The sequence below is a fragment of the Electrona antarctica genome (assembly GCF_951216825.1).
Source record: "Electrona antarctica genome assembly, chromosome: 8".
NCBI lineage: Eukaryota > Metazoa > Chordata > Actinopteri > Myctophiformes > Myctophidae > Electrona > Electrona antarctica.
The window spans coordinates 52,223,066-52,243,794 of record NC_136789.1 but is presented as its reverse complement, the minus strand read 5'-3'; the positions used below and the strand labels follow the sequence as shown (position 1 = coordinate 52,243,794).

Below are 20,729 nucleotides of genomic sequence, written 5' to 3'. Positions count from 1 at the left end.
CATTCACATGGAACACGAGAACCTATTCTTTAGAACCTCTACGCCCAACACAGCTTTCTCGGGTTTGAATTGTTTAATCGCTTTTTGATCTGTTTCGATCGGTAGCTGATCTTGCTACCGCTAACGATATTCTGGGACAACAACACAACACACAACCGGCCATTTTGAAGATGCGCGCGCATCCACTTCCATTCTAAGCCCTGCAGTAAAACCACTGTATCTCAAAAACGACATTGCGGGGACAGAATCTGGGCCAGACAAGCGTTTTCAACGGCCTGTAGCAGGCGCTGTGATACTCGCGGTCGGCTTTATCCACCATCGACCGAGAGAACAACAACCGGTGAAGACACCACACACATCAGTTTGTCACAGGAACACAGAATTACGGATATTTGGATCTTCAAAGTAAGTGTCACGCGCGATAAAACCCTGGCAGTACGCGATCAAGAGATGGATTAATGGTAGCGGTAAATGGGTTTTAAATCGAGGCGTTTGTAAAGTAACAGACAGACTGAACCAAATTTTGATTGTAGTTTTAGTCATGGTCTTTTGAATAGTTTTCATTTAGTTTTAGTCACATTTTAGTCACCTGGAATGTTTTAGTGTTAGTTTAGTTTTAGTCGACTAAATATCATAAGATTTTAGTCGACTAAATCTACAGTTGATTTAGTCGACTAAAATGTGTTTTGGCGGGCCTTGATGCCGTCGTAATGGCTGACTTTACACTTGCTGAAAATCGCAGATCTACAAGCTCACAGCGCGTCGCGACGCGCTGTGAGCTTGTAGATCCGCTATTTTCAGCATTCAAACCAAGTGTCCCTTCCTAACATCCGAGTGTAGTTTTTATTTGTTGACGAAATTGTGAATGTATTTAGTCTTAGCTTTAGTCATCATAGCTTAGTTTCCATGTAGTTTCCATTTTAGTTTTCGTCGGTGGAAAAAAGGTAGTCGACGGACATTTTTGCGTCATAGTTTTAGTCGACGAAATCAACACTGTCCCCCCCCCCCGTCCCCCCCCCAGGTCCACTGGAGAAAGGCCAGGTCCGCAACGAAGCCCTGCGTGAACTGAGGGTGGAGCTGAGCAAGAAGCACAGCGCTGGGGAGCTGGATGGCTTCACACTCTACCTGTAAGAATCCTCTAGCGTTCCCACACACACACACACACACACACGCACACACACACACGCATGTATGTCGCACCCATTTCACTGTATCTTCCAATTCTGAGCGTGACACATACTGTATTTGTAGCATTTCTCCGCTGTCGGGGAAAAAAAACACCTAACTCAAATGTTCATTTTTCAGGAAATTAAATATATACATTTTTCAGGAAATTAAGAGTGTGTGTGTGTGTGTGTGTGTGTGTGTGTGTGTGTGTGTGTGTGTGTGTGTGTGTGTGTGTGTGTGTGTGTGTGTGTGTGTGTGTGTGTGTGTGTGTGTGTGTGTGTGTGTGTGTGTGTGTGTGTGTGTGTGTGTGTGTGTGTGTGTGTGTGTGTGTGTGTGTGTGTGTGTGTGTGTGTGGTAATGTGCGTGCGCTCTACACACAGGTATGGGGTGGTGCTACGGAAGCTGGATTTGCTCAAGGAGGCGGTGGAGGTGTTTGTTGAGGCAACGCACGCCCTGCCTCTGCACTGGGGAGCCTGGCTGGAGCTGTGCAACCTGGTCACCAACATAGAGATGGTAAATACATACACATAAGGGGGGGGGGGGGGGGGTGTACTGTACACCACATACACATTGTGTGTGTGTGTGTGTGTGTGTGTGTGATTATATTAATCGTCTAATTTGAGGTGATGATCGCAATTATTATTGTTTTAGACATAATCGTCAACCATTTCCACGTGAAAAAATGTTCATATATTTTCAAACATTTTCAAATATGGAGATGGCATACTTCCAAGTTCAAAACGTGTTTTGAGCTTTCCACCTTTCATCTTTTTTAAGTATAACATTTTTGAGTGGTGCCCAACCACTCCAAGGAACAGCAATGTCCGTCCTAACCTATGTGACTATGTTACTATTGGTTAGAGTACCAGTAGGGGCAAAAGTGGCGCTGTTGTGCCAGAAACAGAGAGAGAGATAGTGCTGCACTGTTGCCTGCTAATGAGAGAGAGAGAGAGAGAGAGAGAGAGAGGTTGCACCACTCAGTTCACACAGGTGTGATTTTTTAAATACGTATGTTTAAAAAATATATATATATATCTGCCCTGTGCACTTTATTACGAAGACTTACGAAAATAAATGTAATTTTGATTCGTAACGTTCCAATGATCAACGACGGACACATAATGAAATCGTTAATCACAATTATTTAAGTGACAACTAATCGCCAAACTAATCGTCTTAATTGTGAGTGTGACACCCATATAGCACACAGTGTATAATAGGTTGAAATAAAGGACGGGGAGCAGAATTATATCGCGTGCGGACATTCCACTTTTCCTTCATGTGACAACCCATAGCCCCACATCTTTGAGTAGACTTGCCTTAATTCTAAAGTCAATCACAGACACTGTGCTGAAACTGTCTTAAAAAGAAGCCATTCAACTCCCTGCCCCCACTGTACAAGATTTGGGCATTCTCTTCTCTTCTGTTCTGTTGCGGGAGGGAGAGGCAATTATGTTAGCAGTCCGTTCCCTGTCGGTGTGGTGTGACCATGTGCCGCTCATCATAACCAGCTGCCAAGTGTGCTGTGACGGTCTCTGTCATTAAACAGCCACATTCTACAAAGAATTGACCCTCCCTGTCTGTCTACTAGGGATGTGCATGACTGATCAGAATCATTTTAATGTTATTAAGAATGATTAATCGGCCCGGGCCTGCCTAGCGGTCCGGGCACCTTGGCTGCCTAATCCAGCCTGACAAGCGTGTTGCGGCTCCCCATCTCTCTCGCCCCCATTTCCTGTAAGCTTACTGTACACCAGGGGTCCTCAATAGGTGGTCCGCGGTCCAACAATATCGGAAATTAGGGATGTCCTGATACACTTTTTTTCCTTTCCGATCCGGTCCCGATACCACAATTTTCCAGAGAATAATATTTATAATAATAAAAAAAGAAAAGAAAATCTCATTTTGAAGTCCACCGACTGGGAATAGTGTTTTATAGCTATCTAGCTATATATCTCGTGTTGTGTTTATAGCAGACTCCTCACTCAAATGTGCACTTGCAGTTTGGGCAACTCCAAAGCAAACTCCACATGCCCCAACATTTTATTTACCTGCCATAGTGTCAACCCCTTACCCCTGTGTCGGATCTGTGGTTAGACTGGCATATTTGACGATACCGATATTACCCGACATGACCAAATAAGGGCCGATCTGATACTTTTCCGATACCGATACAGTATCTCTAATAAAAATGATTAATCGATTCAAATCAAATGTTAGTAATTGCACAATGCACATACTGTAAATATTTTTATTCAGGTAATCCTTAGCGTTGACCTCATTCACCATCCTAGATTTACAATCATTTTTGCATTGCATTGGCCTATCAATTCAATATTTATTTGACATATTTATGGTTTTCGATTTCCTAAATATAGGAAAGCTGTTAACCTGGCTCCATAGACTAATCTATGGAATCTAATTTTATGTAAATGTATTCCACTGTTTGACTGTCTGTTTTCCCGTTTTGTGTTTCTTGTGAGGACTGCGGATGAAAATTAGCAACTGTGCTATATCCGGTGTATTTACGTCCACGTGACGTCCATTAATATGCATTGTCCTGTCCAAATAAACAAAGTAAAAAAGTAAATCGGGCTAGGAAACATTAGCAGGCGTGTCTTTTAGAATGACTAACTGAACCGTTAAGAAAACACAAGCTTCAACAGTAAAAGATCAATGCAATTCATTCTGGTATCCTTGTGAACCATATGGCTGCGTCCCTAAAATAAATGCACCCTCAGAAATAGGATGAATGGCTCATTGTGTCGTCCTCCTCTTCTCTTCTCTTCTCTTCCCCCGTGCAGCTGAAGTCTCTGTCTCTGCCGGACTGCTGGATCCGAGACTTCTTCATGGCTCACATGTACACGGAGCTGCAGATGATCAAGGAAGCCCTGCAGAAGTACCAGAGCCTCATCGAGGCCGGCTTCTCCAAGAGCACCTACATCATCTCCCAGATCGCAGTGGCCTACCACAACATCAGAGGTATTGTTGTCCTCGTCGACTAAAACTAAGACGAAAAATGTCCGTCGACTACCTTTTTCCACTGACAAAAACTAAATGGAAACTAAATAAAAGCTAAGCTATGATGACTAAAAGTAAGACTAAATATACTGACAATTTCGTCAACAAATAAAAACTAGACTAAAATGTTAGGAAGGGACTAGTGGACAAGAGATCCTGTAGATTCCGTCGACTAAAATCTTATGACATTTAGTCGACTAAAACTAGACTAAACACTAAAACATTCCAGATCAGAGGTTTTTGTGTCAAAGTAGTCAGTGATTTAATTGGCCATATAACCTGGCCACCTTTTACACAAATTTTATACAATAGCGTTTGTTTAATTTGTCAGTTACTGGTCGATCTTGGAAGAAAATGATTGGTAGCCTTATCTGTCCCAAACATTCTGATTCTGATCGGAACCACACCCTTTGTAAATGGTAAATGGACTGCATTTATATAATGCTTTCCCCCAAAGCGCTTTTCTTTGCATTGTATTTCACATTCACCCCCACATCCACAATACACCGATGGCGGAGGAAACCATGCAAGGCACCGGCCTTGCTCATCGGGCAGGCTGTTCAGCGTCTTGCTCAAGGACACTTCCACATCAATAGGCCTATCTCACAGCCCGCTTTTCACGCCCACTTCCGGTAAATAGTGGTGTCTTTAACATTAGCATTTACACGTTTTTTTCTCTGGAGAATCTAAGTACATTTTCTAATGTAAAAATGTGACAGACCAATATTATTATGAAGCAAACAAGATGGTAAATCAGCTCGAACAGATAGAACAAACCTTACCTTGAGAAAACAAAAGTTGTAGACTTCTTAAATTACCTCTGTTAACATGTAGCGTCTATGGAGTGACGTCACGCTATCACCACTAACCCCAAAAGAGGGCGTATTAAGGGGGGCGGGGAAATTCTGTGAGATAGGCTTTTTAAGGGTGCCTCCACTGCCGACGGTTGCGTTTGTACCACGTCTGACTCTGGACGACGTCACCCATTCGTCCCGGGTTCATTGTTTGACGCCGTCCAAACGCGTCGCAAGTTCCGCACTCAGCGGAGCCCCCCTGGCCTTAGCCAGGAGGATCCCGGGGATCGAACCTGGAACCGTTGAATTCCAAGGCGGGCCCCGCTCTACCTCCTGAGCCACTGCTGCCCCCAAAAGTTAACCCATTTAGACCTGAAAACGATTCTAAAAAATGTCTTCTAAATCCTGACAGTTTTCTGAAAAACCTATGTTTCTATGTCAGTGGTGCTCAGCCCTTTTCACATCAAGGACCCCCAGAATTATCTGTATTTGGCCGCGGACCCCCCATCTGAAAACATGTAGTTCCAGGGGACCCCGTCCAGAAGCAAAACGTTCGCTCTGAAGAATTCAAAGATTTGCTCCACATTCTCACGATTAAAAAAATAAATAAATAGCAGATCTACAAGCTCATAGCGCGGCACCGAGTGCCGCGCTACGAGCTTGTAGATCTGCTATTTTTCAACAGCTAAAGCACAACATAATGCTTAAAACACCAAAAAGGGGTTCCCGCCCCAAAATGGGTTAAGGAGTTAGGAGCTACATTGTAATTGGTTTAATGGTTGCCAACAGAAACATTATTGGATTCGGTGAGATCTCACTTCAGGCAATAGAAGCTATTAATGTTAATGATGATGATGATGGTGGTGATTCTTTTATCATTTCTTATTGTATTTCTGTTCCCTTGCCACTGCTGCCCAATCACCCCCCCCCACCACCCCTGCCCCCCGGGATCAATATCGGTGCTCTTGTCTTTTATATTTTTGTTTTGTCTGTTCTTCTTAATTGTAGATATCGATCAGGCTCTGGCTCTGTTCAACGAGCTGCGGGAGCAGGATCCGTATCGCATCGAGAACATGGACACCTTCTCCAACCTGCTCTACGTCAAAGTGAGTCTCTCTGATGAATCACTTACTTTTTTAGATTAATTGAATTTGATACATACTGTGCTGTCTGTCTGTCTGTCTGTCTGTCTGTCTGTCTGTCTGTCTGTCTGTTTTTAACAGACAGACAATAGAAACGCTGGCACCTGGTCTGCGTTTCTATTGTAATGTATTGGCATGGATTGTGTTTTAAGAGCTTGTTGAGCCTGTACTATAATGACCTGCCCAAAATGTGCACACCATGTCGAAAGTGGTCCATATCGAATGCCATCCCAAAGAGGAAGAAAGCCTCCGTTCACAACAGGCAGATACAAAGACGCAAAGATAACAGCATATCTTTGTAATCTGTTGCCGTTGACGTCATCAAAGTGTGCGTCCGTGGTGACGTGTGTCGGAGGTGCGGCGGCCGGCGGGGGACATTGAGCTTACAGTTACAGCTACAGTTGTATCTGGAAGTTTAACCCATATTGACCTGAGGACGATTCTACAAATGCTTTCTAAAATCCTGACGGTTTTCTGAAAAACCTCATGTTTCTGTGTCAGTGGTTCTCAAACATTTTCATGTCAAGGACCCCCAAAAATATATGTATTTGGTCGCCGGCCACCATCTGAAAATATGTTGTTCCAGGGACAAAGATTTGAGTTTAAAACGTTATGAAAAATAGCAGACCTACAAGCTCGTAGCGCGGCACTCGGTGCCGCGCTATGAGCTTGTAGATCTGCTATTTTTCAATAGCTAAAGTATAGCATAATGCTTAAAACACCAAACACCAAAATGGGTTAACCCAGATCGGCTTCAATGAATGGTAGACTGCATCTTTGCATCTGCCCGTGTGAACGCACCATTGTGTGTCTGTGTACCTGCCTGACTGTGTGTTCTGTGTCACATGATCTCATCCACAACGTTTGTTTGTGCACCTGACTGACTGTCTGTGTGTTCTTCTGTGTGCTTCCACAGAGCATGAGGCCGGAGCTCAGCTATCTGGCGCACAACCTGGTGGAGATAGACAAGTACAGGGTGGAGACGTGCTGTGTTATAGGTAAGACAATTTACAATTTAGGCATTTAGCAGACGCTCTTAATCCAGAGCGACTTACATTAGGCAAGAACAAAAGTATGGGAATACATCACACATATAAAATGCATTTATCAAGAAACGGTGGGTATGAGCGGTTTTGCCGACGTGCTAATGATGGGGGACAATTTAAAACAACGACGGCTTGCATGCTGTCGTTTGCTACTAACATTGCATGCACAAGGGCTGCCAAAGTAGGCTATCTTTTGTTGTTTTTCTTGTTTTTTCGCCCCCTCTCCTCTCTTCGAAGTTAGACTGGGCAAGCTCTAAACTGACTGGGCCACGGTGATAAGGGGGCCCAGACGCGACAGGTGGTTGCGTCATGGAAGTATGGTGGAACGGGTGAAAGTTTGGTTACATTTTTAAAAAGACAAGAGGGGAGCTAAATGCAATAATGTAGCACAGTTGTTAATTAGTCAAATAAAAGCAAATGCTCGATAGTGGGCTCGATAAGGACCCGGCTCGATAAGCCTGCTCGGTAAGGTGATCGCTATCAATAAAAAATGAACGAGCTCCATCCCTAATTCTTTAGCTCTTTACTGTATTCGTATATGAGATGTATAGCGAATACAATCTTGAACCTTGAATCCTAGTCGTAAGGGTACAACAGCAGCAGTGGCAACACAGAAAAAGTGCCGGGAGGGTTCATTTGCATAACAATTAAATTGGCTACTCTAAAATTTAGCAAAACCAAAAAAATAAAGAAAGCAATGGATCAACGTCAGCATGATTGTAAAGTTTACTATGCTCGCGCTACGAGCTTGTAGGTCTGCTATTTTTGAAAAATCGTGAAAATGTGGCGCAAATCTTTGAATATATATTCTTTCAGAGACCGTTTTTAACTCAAATCTTAGCTTCTGGGGGGGGGGGGGGGGGGTCCCTGGAACAACATATTTTCAGATGGGGCTCGGCGGCCAATTACATAAAATCCTGGGGGTCCTTGACATGAAAATGTTTGAGAACCACTGACATGGAAACAAAGGGTGTTCAGAACACTTTAGAAGGTATTTGTAGAATCGTCCTCGGGTCTAAATGGGTTAATGGTACTGGATGTTTATGAACCTTAAATGAACATTAATTTCCTTGCTGTTATTTTTCTTCTTTTTTATTGAGTGGTGTAAACCACTCCTACAACTGGCTTTGTTAGTCTGTGCAGAAAGAAATGAGCATGGTTGCTATGTTCACCCGGGTGTGATTTCATTACGTCAGACATGATTTCATTACATCAGACAGGCTATATAAGACCTTACACCACTCAGTTCACACAGGTGTGATTTTTTTTGAACCGTTATGTTTCTTGGACTGGCTATTTGTAAGGTTTGCAATGTTGATGCTGCTTTGTACTGAACCTAGATATTGTACGATTTTGAAAAACAAATACAATTTTGAATTATAAAAGAATCATGTGCCGATATGCTGTGTGTCTGCGTGTTGTCCACTAGGTAACTATGGTGTGTCTGCGTGTTGTCCACTAGGTAACTATGGTGTGTCTGCGTGTTGTCCACTAGGTAACTATGGTGTGTCTGCGTGTTGTCCACTAGGTAACTATGGTGTGTCTGCGTGTTGTCCACTAGGTAACTATGGTGTGTCTGCGTGTTGTCCACTAGGTAACTATGGTGTGTCTGCGTGTTGTCCACTAGGTAACTATGGTGTGTCTGCGTGTTGTCCACTAGGTAACTATGGTGTGTCTGCGTGTTGTCCACTAGGTAACTATGGTGTGTCTGCGTGTTGTCCACTAGGTAACTATGGTGTGTCTGCGTGTTGTCCACTAGGTAACTATGGTGTGTCTGCGTGTTGTCCACTAGGTAACTATGGTGTGTCTGCGTGTTGTCCACTAGGTAACTATGGTGTGTCTGCGTGTTGTCCACTAGGTAACTATGGTGTGTCTGCGTGTTGTCCACTAGGTAACTATGGTGTGTCTGCGTGTTGTCCACTAGGTAACTATGGTGTGTCTGCGTGTTGTCCACTAGGTAACTATGGTGTGTCTGCGTGTTGTCCACTAGGTAACTATGGTGTGTCTGCGTGTTGTCCACTAGGTAACTATGGTGTGTCTGCGTGTTGTCCACTAGGTAACTATGGTGTGTCTGCGTGTTGTCCACTAGGTAACTATGGTGTGTCTGCGTGTTGTCCACTAGGTAACTACTACAGCTTGCGGTCGCAGCACGAGAAGGCGGCTCTGTACTTCCAGAGAGCCCTCAAACTGAACCCCCGCTGCCTGGGAGCGTGGACCCTCATGGGCCATGAATACATGGAGATGAAGAACACCTCTGCTGCCATCCAGGCATACAGGTTAGAAGAAGAAGGTCTAATGTTTGTTGGAACCGTTTGACCTAAATCAGGGGGTGGGCAACTTTGACGATGGAGTCGGGCCACTATATTTCCACACTCACTCCCTATAGGGCCAAATATTACTGTCGTAGCAAAGAATTGACGTTCTAAAGCGGTTAGTCCCAATACTTTATTCTGATTGGCTGGTTAGCGCTATTCTCCCGTCTCATAGCCTACTTGCCGAGCAAAACAAGGAAGTGATGTGGCTCGCTCTGGTGGCGCAAAGCGTAGCTACTTTTGTGAATTTAATAGTTTTATTTGGTTAATATTGCTATACCTTTGTAACCGTTTTAGAAAAGCAATAAGCCACTCGGGGCCCTCATGGCTCTCATGGCTTATTGCTTAAATCTAGATCGGCTGTTTTTGCTATTTTTTAATTGGAATCCTGAAAATTTACATTTTTATGTCATTTCAAATGCCTTCAATTATACGTGTGTTGAGCATTGAGCTAATCATTTAGACTGAAGTAATTAAAGCGGGTAATGTTTGCATGTTGTGGAATTGCAACAGCTGAAACCAATATTATATCAGTATTCTGACATTAACCTGAGGGCCACATTAAGTGAAGGTAGGGGGCCGCATGTGGCTCCCCGGGCCGCCAGTTGCCCACCCATGAACTAAATCAGGGGTTCTCAACGTTTTTGGCCGGGTACCCCCGTAAATGCTTTGGCAATGTCTCGGGACCCCCGCCCGCCCCCTCCCTCCCTCCCGACCCCAATATAAATTGACTGCTACAATAACCTTAATAATGGAGACAGTACACCATAAATAAATACTGAAACCACATTAGGGAAGGTGTATGCATGTACTATGTGTAGGCCTAATATGTAAACTCTTCATTTCCATTTTCCAGCCATTCAGCAAAAAATAAATAATAATTTGGGGACCCCCCAAAATAAATTGGCGACCCCCTCCCCCCCGAGGGGTCGCGACCCACGGGTTGAGAACCCCTGACCTAAATGAACCTTGTTTTTAGGAGTCTGTCATGACACCTGGTATGGTACCATGGTGACAGGTAGGGACCTGGTATGTTACCATGGTGACAGGTAGGGACCTGGTATGGTACCATGGTGACAGGTAGGGACCTGGTATGGTACCATGGTGACAGGTAGGGACCTGGTATGGTACCATGGTGACAGGTAGGGACCTGGTATGGTACCATGGTGACAGGTAGGGACCTGGTATGGTACCATGGTGACAGGTAGGGACCTGGTATGGTACCATGGTGACAGGTAGGGACCTGGTATGGTACCATGGTGACAGGTAGGGACCTGGTATGGTACCATGGTGACAGGTAGGGACCTGGTATGGTACCATGGTGACAGGTAGGGACCTGGTATGGTACCATGGTGACGGGTAGGGACCTGGTATGGTACCATGGTGACAGGTAGGGACCTGGTATGGTACCATGGTGACAGGTAGGGACCTGGTATGGTACCATGGTGACGGGTAGGGACCTGGTATGGTACCATGGTGACGGGTAGGGACCTGGTATGGTACCATGGTGACAGGTAGGGACCTGGTATGGTACCATGGTGACAGGTAGGGATACATGGGTCCTTTTTTTACGTTCATGAAGTGTTTACTTTCAAAGTGGCTATTGTTTTTGTTTTTTTTACAAATGCCTGTGTGGTAAAATGAGAAGGCGTCAAAGTTGAAAGTGGGAGCGTGGGCCGGTTGGGGGGGAGGTTGTTTTGTTTTGTCTGTAACTGTCCGCATTAATTTAACTTATTTACCTCATTTTATAGAGCGTCGCAGTCACGCCCCCTACCCTGGACCAGGAAATGATTCTCCGTTCATTTTCCTCATAGACATTTCAGAAAGTATTTATTTAAAGACGTTCACGCCGCGGACAAAGCCAACTCGAGTCGTGACAAATCATGACATCAAACACAATTTTTTGGGCCGAACAAATAATTAGAAAGAAGAAAAAAACACTTTTTGTTGTTTTTCTTCTTTGTAATTATTTGTTTGGTCCAAAATATTGTTTGTGTTGTCATGAGTTGTCACGACTCGAGTTGGCTTTGTCCGAGGCGTAACCGTCTTTAAATAAATACTTTAAGGAATGTCTATGGGAAAAATGCATTGGGATTCATTTCCTTGTCCATGGTAGGGGGCGGGACTGCGACGCTCTATAGATATATATTTTGCGAAATCCTGTAATTACTGGATTACAAATTCCAAAGCTATGTATTTCTCCGTTCTTTGCGAGAAAAAAAAAAGGTTTTCCTCCATTTCCAACCATGTGATATATATATGAGAGAGTTTAGCTAAACAACATATATATATATATTTCCTCCCTCTTCTACTAGACATGCCATTGAAGTAAACAAGCGAGACTACCGTGCCTGGTACGGACTCGGACAGACGTACGAGATCCTCAAAATGCCTTTCTACTGTCTCTACTACTACCGGAAAGCACACCAGCTCAGGTATGAAGTACAGTATGTCTTATATGTCTATAATTGACATTGACATTACAGTTGTTCATCAGCATGCACAGTCAGGAGAGGACACACACAGAATAGATGTTTTGTCTATGTATTATTTATAGGCTACTACTGTGTCTCCTCGGTTTGAAAACCACAGTGCGATACCAGGTGGTTCAAGTTCAAGTTTATTTGAAAAACACCATTGCATAACGGTATGACCTAGAAAAAGTGCCCCTCGGGGCACAGGTCTCCACCAGGGCAGGTCAGGTTGTGGCCTCCTGGTGGCGCTATAATAGGCCAATGTGAAAAGGGTGCCATTTCTTCATACGCCTTTGATGGCAATTGGATGATTTGAGGCATTTTGTTCCAAAAATGTGTTTTGCAACAATCAACCTGTTGGTGGCGCTATAACAGGCCAATGTGAAAAGGGTGGAATATATTCCTCAGCCTAGTAAGAAAATGTGTGAAAGATTTCACGTAAATTGCATGCTGCGTTCATGATTAGAGGCTTTTGTTCAAAACGGGGCAATCTTGCAAACAGTGAAAGCCAATTATAGCCAATTAGGATGGAATATGAAATATCGGACAGATCCGACTTGAGCACATGACCATAGAGATACTGTGTAACGATTTGTGAGATTTTTTGACAGAATCTGGAGGTGTAATATAAAAAAATGTGTTTTACAAAGGTCGGCCTCCAGGTGGCGCTATAAAAGGCAGATGCGGAAAATATGGGACAGAGGTTCATCGTTGGCATCCAGGGAGTGTGTGTACAAAGTTTGGCATCGACCGGGTTAACGGTGCCGGAGATTAGCTGGTAACGGAAGGACGGACACACGGACGGACGGAGTGCAAAACATACTCTCTCCCCATGCCTTCGGCCTGGTGGAGACAATTATGATGTTTCTTACATTTTGAGACACAAGAGGAGCTCTATTAAAGCTTGTACGCCCCAAGAGCGTCATCTGGTGCCTTTTTGTGTGGCTCACAGGTTGTGTGAGTGTCCTCCCATTCCGTAGTGTGTAGCGACTTGTATTTGTATTCCCTTCTTAAGCCCAAACCACACCAAAGGGTCGGGTTGGGACAAAACCTTTTTTTTTGTTAGACCAAACGGTAGGTTATGGTAACCCCGCTTCTTTGACTATAGAGCGTCGCAGTCCCGCCCTCTACCATGGACCAGGAAATGATTCTCCGTTCATTTTCCTCATAGACATTTCAGAAAGTATTTATTTAAAGACGTTTACGCCGCGGACAAAGCCAACTCGAGTCGTGACAAATTATGACAACAAACAAAATTTTTGGGGCCGAAAAAAGAATTAGAAAGAAGAAAAAAACGGCAGGTTACAACACTTTTTTTGTTGTTTTTCTTCTTTGTAATTATTTGTTTTGTCCAAAATATTGTGTGTGTTGTCATGATTTGTCACGACTCGAGTTGGCTTCGTACGACGCTTAAAAGGTCTTTAAATAAATACTTTTCGAAATGTCTATGGGAAAAATGCATTGGGATTCATTTCCTGGTCCATGGTAAGGGGCGGGACTGTGACGCTCTATAGAGGGTATGCGCTAGCCTGGCTAATAAGCCAGACTCCAATCACACTGTCGTGTGGTATTTGAGTCTGGAGATGCTGTGTATGGATCTTGTTTCCCGGGGGGCGGGTTCAAACATTGTCTCTTTGACGCAATTGGTCAGAGCTACTGTCAGTCAAAGGTCTCAAGCATTGAACGTCACTGTACCAAAGCCCGCCCATATTGCATACCGTGTCCCGATTGGCCACACCTGTTCTCTGGTGTAGGAAATGGGAATTGAGCCTCTCCAGACCCTAATCCGCCGGCAGGCAATTTGTTTTTTTGCCAACGGCTGATTCGGTCTGGCTTATTAGCCAGGCTAGGTATGCGCATGCTTAAAGTGAATGGCACATGGAGTGGAAAATCGAGTGGCAACGCAACATGCAAAGTGACTTTAACATTGTTTAACGTTGTTTAATGCAACCAGATTGGACTTTTCTGTTTGGATGCATGGGTTGTCAAGGCCAGAAAGTATTTTTTGCCACTCAGTAGGCGTTCCTGCATAACTTCCGGGTTTGATGATGTCACGTGCATCATCAAACCGTGCATACTCTCTATTCAGTTTCGGCTCTAAAATCAACCGAACCGAATACCGCCGAATATGCTTTTTTTTGTGCCACTATTCGGCCAAATAGTTTCGGTGGCCGAATATTCGGTGCATCCCCTACCTAGTCATTTGATTGGTTCAGGCTACGTCGCAATGGCCGACTCACCATATCAGGACAGTTTTTGTTTGTGTGTGTGATATCGCACAAAAACACTCCCTCCTTGTCTGTGTTGAGGGACCTCCTTGTCTGTGTTGAGGGACCTCCTTGTCTGTGTTGAGGGACCTCCTTGTCTGTGTTGAGGGACCTCCTTGTCTGTGTTGAGGGACCTCCTTGTCTGTGTTGAGGGACCTCCTTGTCTGTGTTGAGGGACCTCCTTGTCTGTGTTGAGGGACCTCCTTGTCTGTGTTGAGGGACCTCCTTGTCTGTGCAGATGAGGTGTTGTGTTGGTTGTGTGACCCTCATGTCATGTGTCTTTTCTCTCCAGACCCAACGACTCTCGCATGCTGGTCGCCCTGGGGGAGAGCTACGAGAAACTGACCCAACCCTCCGAGGCCAAGAAGGTAGTAGCAGCATTAATACTTAACCCCTTTTGGTGTTTTAAAGCATTATGTTATACTTTAGCTATTGAAAAATAGCAGATTTACAAGCTCGTAGTGCGGCACCGAGTGCCGCACTACGAGCTTGTAGGTCTGCTATTTTTGAAAAATCGTGAAAATGTGGCCCAAATGTTTGAATATATTCTTTCAGAGCGAGCGTTTTTAACTCAAATCTTTGCTTCTGGGAGGGGGTCCCTGGAACAACATATTTTCAGATGGGGGTCGGCGGCCAATTACATATAATCTTCGGGGTCCTTGACATGAAATATTGAGCACCACTGATATAGAAACATAGGTATTTCAGAAAACTGTCTGCATTTAGAATACAGTTTAAAAATTTCGACCTCCTTAATGTCTTTATTATTCATCCATTTAGCGCATTAAAACTGGGGAAGCGATCTGTCATTTTAGATTTTTAGCTCCACATATATAGCACATTGGTTCTCAAAGTGGGGGTCCAGGGACCCTCACAGGGGTCCTTGGGGGCGGTTCAGGGGGAGCCCCCCCCAGCAAAAGTAGTTAGTATACTAGTGTCACAATGATTTTAACCATTATTGTATACTTTGTCTATTCAAAAATATATGCAAGATATACAAGCTCATAATAGTATTATTGAGCTTGTAGATCTGCTATTTTTGGAAAAATCTTGAAAATGTGTACAAATCTCTGAATAGATATATATACAGTATATATTTTTAAAGCAAACATTTGTAACTCAAATCTTTGCTTCTGGGGGGCCTTGGAACAAATCATTTTGAGATGGGGGGGGAGTCCGCGGCCAAATACATTTAATTTTGGGTCTCCTTGACATGAAAAGGTTTTGAGCACCACTGATGTGTTAGCAACATACGTTTTTCTCCTGAAAAACTGTTGGAATCAGCCTCAGGTAGGGCATTAAGCAACTAGTCGACTAGTTTACTAGTCGACTAGTAAATCCACTAATCGACCTTGTTGGTACTAGTTGACTAGAAAAAAAATATATATATATATATTTTTTTTCCCCCGATTTTTGTAGGCCTCAAGATCAGGTAGATTAGAGTTATAGTCACCATGTACACAGTTTTTCAATGCACAAATATTTATTTCCCCAAAAAAAAGAAAAAAGTTAATTTTTTTAATTTATTTTATTTTTTACATAATAGGTAGTTAAACAACTAGTCGACTAGTAAACTAGGCAACTAGTCAACTAGTAAAAATGACTAGAAGTGAATGCCCTAGCCTCAGGTAGAGTTCTCAAACTCTGCCCAAACCCAGTGGTTAATTTTCAGGCCCTGAGTACTCACAAAACTAGTGCTACACTGCCATCTAGTGGTTGAAACGGCTGGCCTCCTGGGGCATGTCATTCTTGTGACATAAGCTCCTGTTTTTCACGTTTCCGTGCCATAATGGTGATGTAATGGTTCCTGTTTTTCATCGATTTCACAACCTTTCAACCTTGTGTCCCCATTTTGGTTTATGTCATAATCTGTGAACATTATGAAAAGAAAATGTAAAAATAGCCTCGTGTAAATTGTCTATTGAAACGGTTGTACAATTAAGTATACAAAAGTGTTTAACAGGTATCATTACATCACAATTTGGGGGCCTGCTCTATTGGTAGGGTCGAGCTGTACCCCCTACTGGGAGCAGCGGACTGACTTCATGCTTCCTTCTATGCATGAGGAGTCCAAGCTGCTTCTTTTCACCTGACAGAGGGGGAATAACCCTGGCCGGACGTAGCGCGTGGAAGGAACACGTTATTCCAACCAGTTCCTTTCCCCTCCATCAGGCGCCCCGGCTGGCCAGTGGGAGGTTTTTAAAAATATTTATTGATATAGAATGTTTGTTCAGACAGTCTTCAGGTGGGGGGGGGGATACCTATTATATCCAATCAGGAGATAGAACTCGCACAGGATACTGATTTTAATTAACAGAGTGAAATTGGAAGTGATGACACAATGAATAGACCCAAATTTTTAACTGGAACACTTGAACCCATTTAGAACCTGAACTCGGTGCCGCGCTATGAGCTTGTGCTAAAGTATACGTAATGCTTTAAACACCAAAAGGGGTTCCCACCCAAAATGGGTTAAACGCCAAAAGGGGTTCCCGCCCAGAATGGGTTCAAAAGGAAGCTAGTTCAACGGGAACTCTCTCCTGATTGGCAAATTTGGCAATCCACGACCTGGAAATGTATTTTCCATTTTAACAAAGATCTGGAGACATGGGGAGACACCTGCTACCGAACTACGCACGCAAATTAATTTCACCTACTTTTTTTACTTGTAAAACTGTGATGTGACAATTCTTGAACAAACACATCACAGACAAAAAAACAACCAAAAAATATATCACTTGCCCTACCTTTTAAAAAGAAAAAATCAATAAGTGTGTTCTGAGATTCACAATGTTTTATTTTGCTCTAGTGTTACTGGAGGGCCTACTCTGTGGGAGACGTGGAGAAAATGGCTCTGCTCAAACTGGCAAAGTAAGTTCCAAGCAGCAAGAGTCACCAACTGTAAATAACTTGGTATATTATCATCATCATCATTCAGAGTCACTGACTGTAAATAACCTCATTGGTTAAAATGGTGCGTTTTATATATAGCGCCTTTATCCAAAGCGCATTACATAGATTGTGCATTTTGGGCGGGAACCCCTTTTGGTGTTGGCATTATGTTATGCTTTAGCTATTGAAAAATAGCAGATCTACAAGCTCGTAGCGAGCCAAAAGGGGTTCCCGCCCAAAATGGGCTAAGGCAAAATGACCTAAATTTCGTTCTGCTTTCAGTAGCGTGTGGCGTGTCAAACGAGGGGGTTTTCATGATTCTGAATCCATTCCAAGCATTAGTTTTGCACAAAAAACACTCCTTGGGCTAAAAACGGCCATAGCCACTTGCCCAAATGTGCTCAAATGTGGTGACCTTTTTGTGCAAAACTAATGCTAATTTGAGGTCATTTTGCCTTATTGTGCCTTAACAGGTTGTTGATGGTGGCCATATGGATTTGGGGCTCTCGTGAATTTTCCCCGCATTTTTGCGATTTACATGGGGGCTCAATTTGTTTTAAGCAATTAGGGGTTCAGTGTCTTGCTCAAGGACACTAACTCTGGGGGAACCCACAGGGATAGAACTGGTATATCATCATTCGGATTAAAGCTGCAGATTGCCCTCGTGCAGTGGTTCTCAACCAGTGGTCCGGGGACCACCAGTGGTCCTTGAGGTTGGTTCAAGGTGGTCCCCAGCTATAAATGACGGAGAGTTGTTAGCCTAATGGACCCATTTAGATATGTAGCTCTTGAGTGTGTAAAATGAGAATGTAGAAGAATTGTTATTTTCATCAACGCCTGTTGTCTCTCCTATGACACCACCGTCAAATCAGCATGAAATTGTGGACTAAATCCTATAATCTAACGACAACAAAATATTCAAAGTTTTGGGTCTGAGAGGCTAAATGTCATCAAATGGTGGTGGCCTGTGGCTCAAAGTTCAAATGCTGAATAACCCATTCTGGGCGGGAACCCCTTTTGGTGTTTTAAGCATTATGTTATACTTTAGCTATTGAAAAATAGCAGATCTACAAGCTCATAGCGCGGCACCGAGTGCCGCGCTACGAGCTTGTAGATCTGCTATTTTTTTTTTATCGTGAAAATGTGGCGCAAGTCTTTGAATATATATTCCTAACCAACGTTTTTAACTCAAATCTTTGCTTCTTGGGAGGTCCCTGGAACTATATATTTTCAGATGGGGGGGGGGGGGGTCTGCAGCCAAATTCATATAATTCTGGGGGTCCTTGACATGGAAAAGGTTGAGCACCGCTGACATAGAAACATAGGTTTTTCCGGAAAACTTTTAGGATTTTAGAAGCCTTTTTTTTTCTTCATCGGCCTCTGGTCTAAATGGAATAAATAATGGGCGGTGATACAGTTGGAGGCCATCAATATTGTCCTTTTCTTTTTGCTGAGGTTTGCGTGAAAGGACAGTTAACCCATTTTGGGCGGGAACCCCTTTCGGTGTTTTAAACATTATGTTATAATTTAGCTATTGAAAAATAACAGATCTACAAGCTCATAGCGCGCCACCGAGTGGCGCGCTACGAGCTTGTAGGTCTGCTATTTTTGAAAAATCGTGAAAATATTTATTTCAGAAAACTGGAGGATTTAGAAGGATTTTTTAAAATTTTGAGGTCAGGTCAAAATGGGTCAAATGATAATGATAAGGGACAATATCGGTGGCACCCAACTATATGAAATGGATTGAAAGCCACTGCTCTTGCGTGTTTCCTAACACCTCCGGTGCCGTCTTACAGACTCCACGAACAGCAGTCTGAGTCTGATGATGCCGCCCAGTGTTACATCATTTACATCAAGGACATCTTCTCCTGTGGGGTGAGGAATAACACAAGTCTGTCTGTCTTCTTGCTAACGTGTGAAATCGGATTCCACACAAAAAGCACAATTTCTACTTGGTGTACATGAAATAGACGATCTACTAGGGCATTCACTTCTAGTCATTTTTACTAGTTGACTAGTTTACTAGGTTAACTACCTATTGTGTAAAAAAAAAGATTTTTTTATTTATTTTATTTTATAAATATTTGTACATTTAAAAACTGTGTACATTGGTGACTATAACTATAATCTACCTGATTTTGAGGCCTACAAAATCGGGGGGAAAGATAATAATACAAATGTACTTTTTTTTTCTTATCAACTAGTCAACTAGTACCAACAAGGTCGACTAGTGGATTTACTAGTCGACTAGTTGCTTAATGCCCTACGATCTACAAGCTCACAACGCGCCGTGCTGCGACACGTTGTGGTGGACTTGTAGATTTGCTGTTTTAGCTACGAGGCTACGTGGAGCGGCTACTGTATCTGCAGTGTGCAACCTAAACCCTGTTGATTTTGACAGCAAATGTGCTTTTATTTTAGTTGTAGTCTTATGAATACAATTTCATTTAGATTAGTCATCTGAAAGGTTTTAGTGTTATTCTAGTTCTAGACGACTAAAATATCACAAGGTTTTAGTTGAGACAATTTGCTGTTGATTTTGTTGACAAAAATGTGTTTTGGCAGGCCTTGATGGCCTGATTTTACATTTGGTTGCATGCTGAAAGTAGCCGATCTACAAGCTACAACAAGTGTGAGCTTGTCACTTGTCTTTTAGTTCTACTGTCTGGATCTCTTCTCCACTAGTCCCTCCCTAACATTTTAGTCTAGTTTTAATTTGTGGACACAATAGAGCGTTGCCGTCCCGCCCCCTACCATGGCCCAGGAAATGATTCTCCGTTCATTTTCCTCATAGACATTTCAGAAAGTATTTATTTAAAGACGTTTACGCCGCGGACAAAGCCAACTCGAGTCGTGACAAATCATGACAACAAACACATTTTTTTGGGCCGAACAAATAATTAGAAAGAAGAAAAAAACGGCAGGTTACAACACTTTTTTTGTTGTTTTTCTTCTTTGTAATTATTTGTTTGGTCCAAAATATTGTTTGTGTTGTCATGAGTTGTCACGACTCGAGTTGGCTTTGTCCGCGGCGTAACCGTCTTTAAATAAATACTTTTTGAAATGTCTATGGGAAAAATGCATTGGGATTCATTTCCTGGGCCATGGTAGGGGGCGGGACTGCGACGCTCTATAGTCAATTATATTTAGTTTTAGTCATCATAGCATAGTTTTTATTTCGTTTTTACTTAACTTTCGCCAGTGAGAAAAAAGGTAGTCGACGAAAAATGTTCCTCATATTTTTGGTCGACGGATTCAACCCTGCAGCTGAACCCCGGTTTGAATGTTTTTTTTCTTTGGATGGTCGTCTCCAGGAGCAGTTGGAGCACGCGGAGGTGAGCACCGCGCTGCGCTACCTGGGTCAGTACTACTTCAAGAACAAGATGTACGACGAAGCCTCGTACTGCGCCCAGCGCTGCTGTGACTACAATGACGTGAGTACAACACCACCTGACCAGCTCAGTGTCCTTGTGGTTAGAGTGTTCGCCCTGAGACTGGGATGTCGGGGTTCGATCCCCGGCCGGGTCATACCAAAGACTGTAAAAATGGGACCCAGTGCCTCCCTGCTTGACACTCAGCATCAAGGGTTGGATTGGGGGTAAGTCCCTGCG

The 20,729-nt window shown here is 43.3% G+C and overlaps 1 protein-coding gene across 1 annotated transcript in view; it reads left to right on the top strand.

The window, feature by feature from the left end:
- Positions 1–20,729, top strand: part of cdc23 (CDC23 (cell division cycle 23, yeast, homolog)) — a 31,731-nt gene that overhangs the window by 7,818 nt on the left and 3,184 nt on the right. Inside the window, exons 5-15 of the mRNA XM_079507183.1 lie at positions 1,022–1,127; positions 1,548–1,680; positions 3,972–4,149; positions 5,991–6,088; positions 7,041–7,122; positions 9,293–9,446; positions 11,798–11,917; positions 14,516–14,591; positions 17,033–17,094; positions 18,915–18,993; positions 20,433–20,552. Of these exons, the coding sequence (XP_079363309.1) occupies positions 1,022–1,127; positions 1,548–1,680; positions 3,972–4,149; positions 5,991–6,088; positions 7,041–7,122; positions 9,293–9,446; positions 11,798–11,917; positions 14,516–14,591; positions 17,033–17,094; positions 18,915–18,993; positions 20,433–20,552 (1,208 nt within the window). The remainder of the gene's footprint in view (positions 1–1,021; positions 1,128–1,547; positions 1,681–3,971; positions 4,150–5,990; positions 6,089–7,040; positions 7,123–9,292; positions 9,447–11,797; positions 11,918–14,515; positions 14,592–17,032; positions 17,095–18,914; positions 18,994–20,432; positions 20,553–20,729) is intronic.